A 3,292-nucleotide genomic window follows, 5' to 3' on the forward strand; every position below is an offset into this window, starting at 1 on the left:
CCCCCCCCCCCGTGGTCTAGAGATAGAACAACCAGCTTGTCCAGGTTTGCCTAGAATTTTCCTAGTTTTGGCCTTGGTTCTGACTTCTCCAGTTCTTTAAATAAATGCTCTATATTCAAGGAACACTCTGGATCATGGGAAATCTGGGTCAGTTGTTCTCCATATCCAGGCCCTTTAGTGTCTGTGGGTAAGACTGTAAGAAACTGTGTAGAACATGACTTTTATAGAAATTACCAGTCCAGTGCTATTACCTCACCATCGCCTATGGTTTGATCATCTTCATGCCAATAACTTGTTGATAGAAACCCTCTTTCCCATGTCTGTTGTCTGCTCAGGTCTCCTGCGTGTTTCATTATACTCTCTATCCATCACAGAGTCTCTAAATAAGATGTGTTGTATTTGTGATGAAAATGTCATCAGAATGTAAGTATATACTACTAATTATCTGATGATTATAATTTCAGGTCAGGTCAGTATGGTGCAAGTGACCATCCCAGACAGTTTCGTGAATGTGACTGTTGGATCTAATATTACTCTTCTCTGCCTCTATACTACCACCGAGAAGTCCCTGGACAAGCTTTCAGTTCAATGGTCTTTCTTCCACAATAAGGAAATGGAGCCCATATCCGTAAGGATTCTCTAATTAAATTATTCACCCTTAGTAGTTCTCACTGGAAACTAACTGTGGCATGAGAGTATGAAGGAACAGTGAAAAATGAAGGAACTATTGAGAACAATGACAAATTTTGAGACACAGAGTTTTTAGGTAGCTGTTTAGTGAAGACAGTCATATGATTATGTGTATTGGTTATCTCAATTTTGTATAGACAGCATCATGTGTGTCAGGTATTCCAGAATAGCCTTCTCATAGATGAAATAAGCAGGAGCTCTTAAAGGACATTCTACAAATATCTCATTATTTTCAGAAGATCCCAGTTCACATGTAAATCATAATGGCTCTGAAGAGATCTGCCAAATTTAATATCTGGGATCTGCCCGGCAAGGGAGTTGGCACCTTGTTCCTGATTGAGTCTGACAGTTTGAGATTCTCCAGACTGACGGAGAAGGGCCATGGTAGTAATGGAATCCATGTAATTGAGGGCAGCATGAAGTTCGAAGATAAAGGATGGAAGGGATGGACAAAAGGTTTGGGAGAAGTTGCCAGCGTATGGTAGGTGAGGATCTGTGTGAAAGTATGATTCCACTGGCAAACTGCCTAGCACCAGATTTTCTTCATTTGGCCTTGAGAGTAATTCCTTTTGAAAGTTATCCCAAGGCGAAAATCATATTACATAAAGTTGTGTGTACATCTGTGCACACGTCTATGCAAAAAAATAGGCCATTCATGCCTCCATATATCCCTTGAAGAAAAATTAACACAGTTAATAGGTTCTCAAAATGACTCATGGCCCAAAGTAATGAAGAGACCAACACTGGTGGTTTGGAATAGCCAGCTGCACCTGAGTTGGGCCTTGCCAAAAAGGGGAGGTTGGTATAGTAGTAGAAAGGTAAGGGAATGGAGCCTAGAAGCAGAAGTAGAGAAGGAAGCCATAAGCTCAAAGGAGCCACTTCTTGGCCAGCCACACTTCAGCTCCCACTGACTCTTTGTAGGTACTGAATTTCTCTACATGAGATTGTGAATACTTCCTTATCAGAAAACATCACCCACAGGGAGGCTCTGTCAGAGCTACCCTGTATTCAGAGTTAAACAGTTTTGTTTAATATTGGTTATGCTAGACAATATGAGTATCACTCCATGCCTCTCTTTGAAATACAGTAGGATGAAAGTATCCATGGAAAATGATCTGACATAAGCCATATGAAAACACTTGAAAAAACATGAAGTGCTCCCATTTTTATCCCTTGCAAACAGCAGCAGCAGGAGGACTATCAGAAGAAAATAACAACCAATTTCTATCACCCAAAATATCTGGACATGTTTATGTCAACTAAGAAATAATTGCTTTTCCCCACAGGTTATTTTCACTAAGATAATCACATGAGCTCTTCTTTTAAAAGATTTATTTCTTAGGAGTCTTTTCAACATGTTGTTCATACACTTGAAGTCCTGCTCATTTTTTCAAGTGGTGGCTGATTTGAGAGAGACTTCAGCATCTTTTGAGATGTCTTATGCTCAGTACTCAATTCAAGATGTCCTCCACTTCCTGGAGACCAGGCCAAGCGAATCTGAGCTCAAGAATGCAAATTTCCCACTTTGCATCCTCTGATTCTGGCATCTACAGAGCCATCTCTTGACTGAATTCTAGCCACTTAAAAGTTGGGGAAGAATTATGACTAGCAATGAACTTTTCTCAGGAAGAGACTGCAAGGGACAGTCTCTGCTTTAGGCAATTATAGTGAGTGTAGACAAGTGTTTGATGAATTGCTTTTTTCCTTGCCAAATCAAATGAGGTCCTTTCTCCTGAGCTGCTAGATCAAATGAAAAATGCTTGAAACCTGTGCAATGCCCATGCTGAGGAAGAGCTGGGCTCCTGGAGGAGATGGATGGTGAAAAACACATGCCAAAATACAGTTCCTTGCCCTGTTTTCCCTTTCAGTTTCAGCTTACCTACCCTTGCCAGATCCCCATCACAACCCTCTTTTAGCTTCTTCTAGATAAGTGGATTTACTCTCCTCCCCTTCCTTCCCTGTCCTCTTCTCTCATATCATGCATGCATGGGCTTTTCTTTGGGATCAGTTCAGAGTCCTAGTAGAAACCTCTGGATAGATGTTGTCTTAGTCAGGGTTTCTATTCCTGCACAAACATGACCAGAAAACAAGTTGGGGAGGAAAGGGTTTATCCAGCTTACTCCCACATTGCTGTTTATCACCAAAGGAAGTCAGGACTGGAACTCAAATAGGTCAGGAAGCAGGAGCTGATGCAGAGGCCATGGAGGGATGTTCTTTACTGGCTTGCTTCTCCTGGCTTGTTCAGCCTGCTCTCTTATAGAACCCAAGACTTCGAGCCCAGGGATGGCACGACCCACAAGGAACCCTACCCCCTTGATCACTAATTGAGAAAATGCTCCACAGCTGGATCTCATCGAGGCACTTCCCCAACTGAAACTCCCTTCTCTGTGATAACTCCAGCCTGTGTCAAGTTGGGACACAAAACCAGCCAGTACAGATATCAATTCTGCCTTCCTAGTTGCTGGCTTGATTACCCTAGACAAATCACTTGACTTTTTAGAAATCCAATTTTCCCTCCTGTAAAATGGGGCTACTCACCTCTCTGACTGCTTTAATGAAAAGATTGAATGAGTTGGTTTTTTGGTTTTTTTTTTTGTTTTTT

At 41.6% G+C, this 3,292-nt stretch overlaps 1 protein-coding gene across 2 annotated transcripts in view; it reads left to right on the forward strand.

The window, feature by feature from the left end:
- Vsig1 (V-set and immunoglobulin domain containing 1) overlaps positions 1 to 3,292 on the forward strand; it is a 33,731-nt gene that overhangs the window by 9,083 nt on the left and 21,356 nt on the right. For both annotated transcript variants that reach the window (XM_031368754.1, XM_031368755.1), the window contains exon 2: positions 465 to 628. In XM_031368754.1, the coding sequence (XP_031224614.1) occupies positions 465 to 628 (164 nt within the window). The remainder of the gene's footprint in view (positions 1 to 464; positions 629 to 3,292) is intronic.

This window comes from Mastomys coucha, chromosome X (assembly GCF_008632895.1).
Source record: "Mastomys coucha isolate ucsf_1 chromosome X, UCSF_Mcou_1, whole genome shotgun sequence".
Taxonomy (NCBI): Eukaryota; Metazoa; Chordata; class Mammalia; order Rodentia; family Muridae; genus Mastomys; species Mastomys coucha.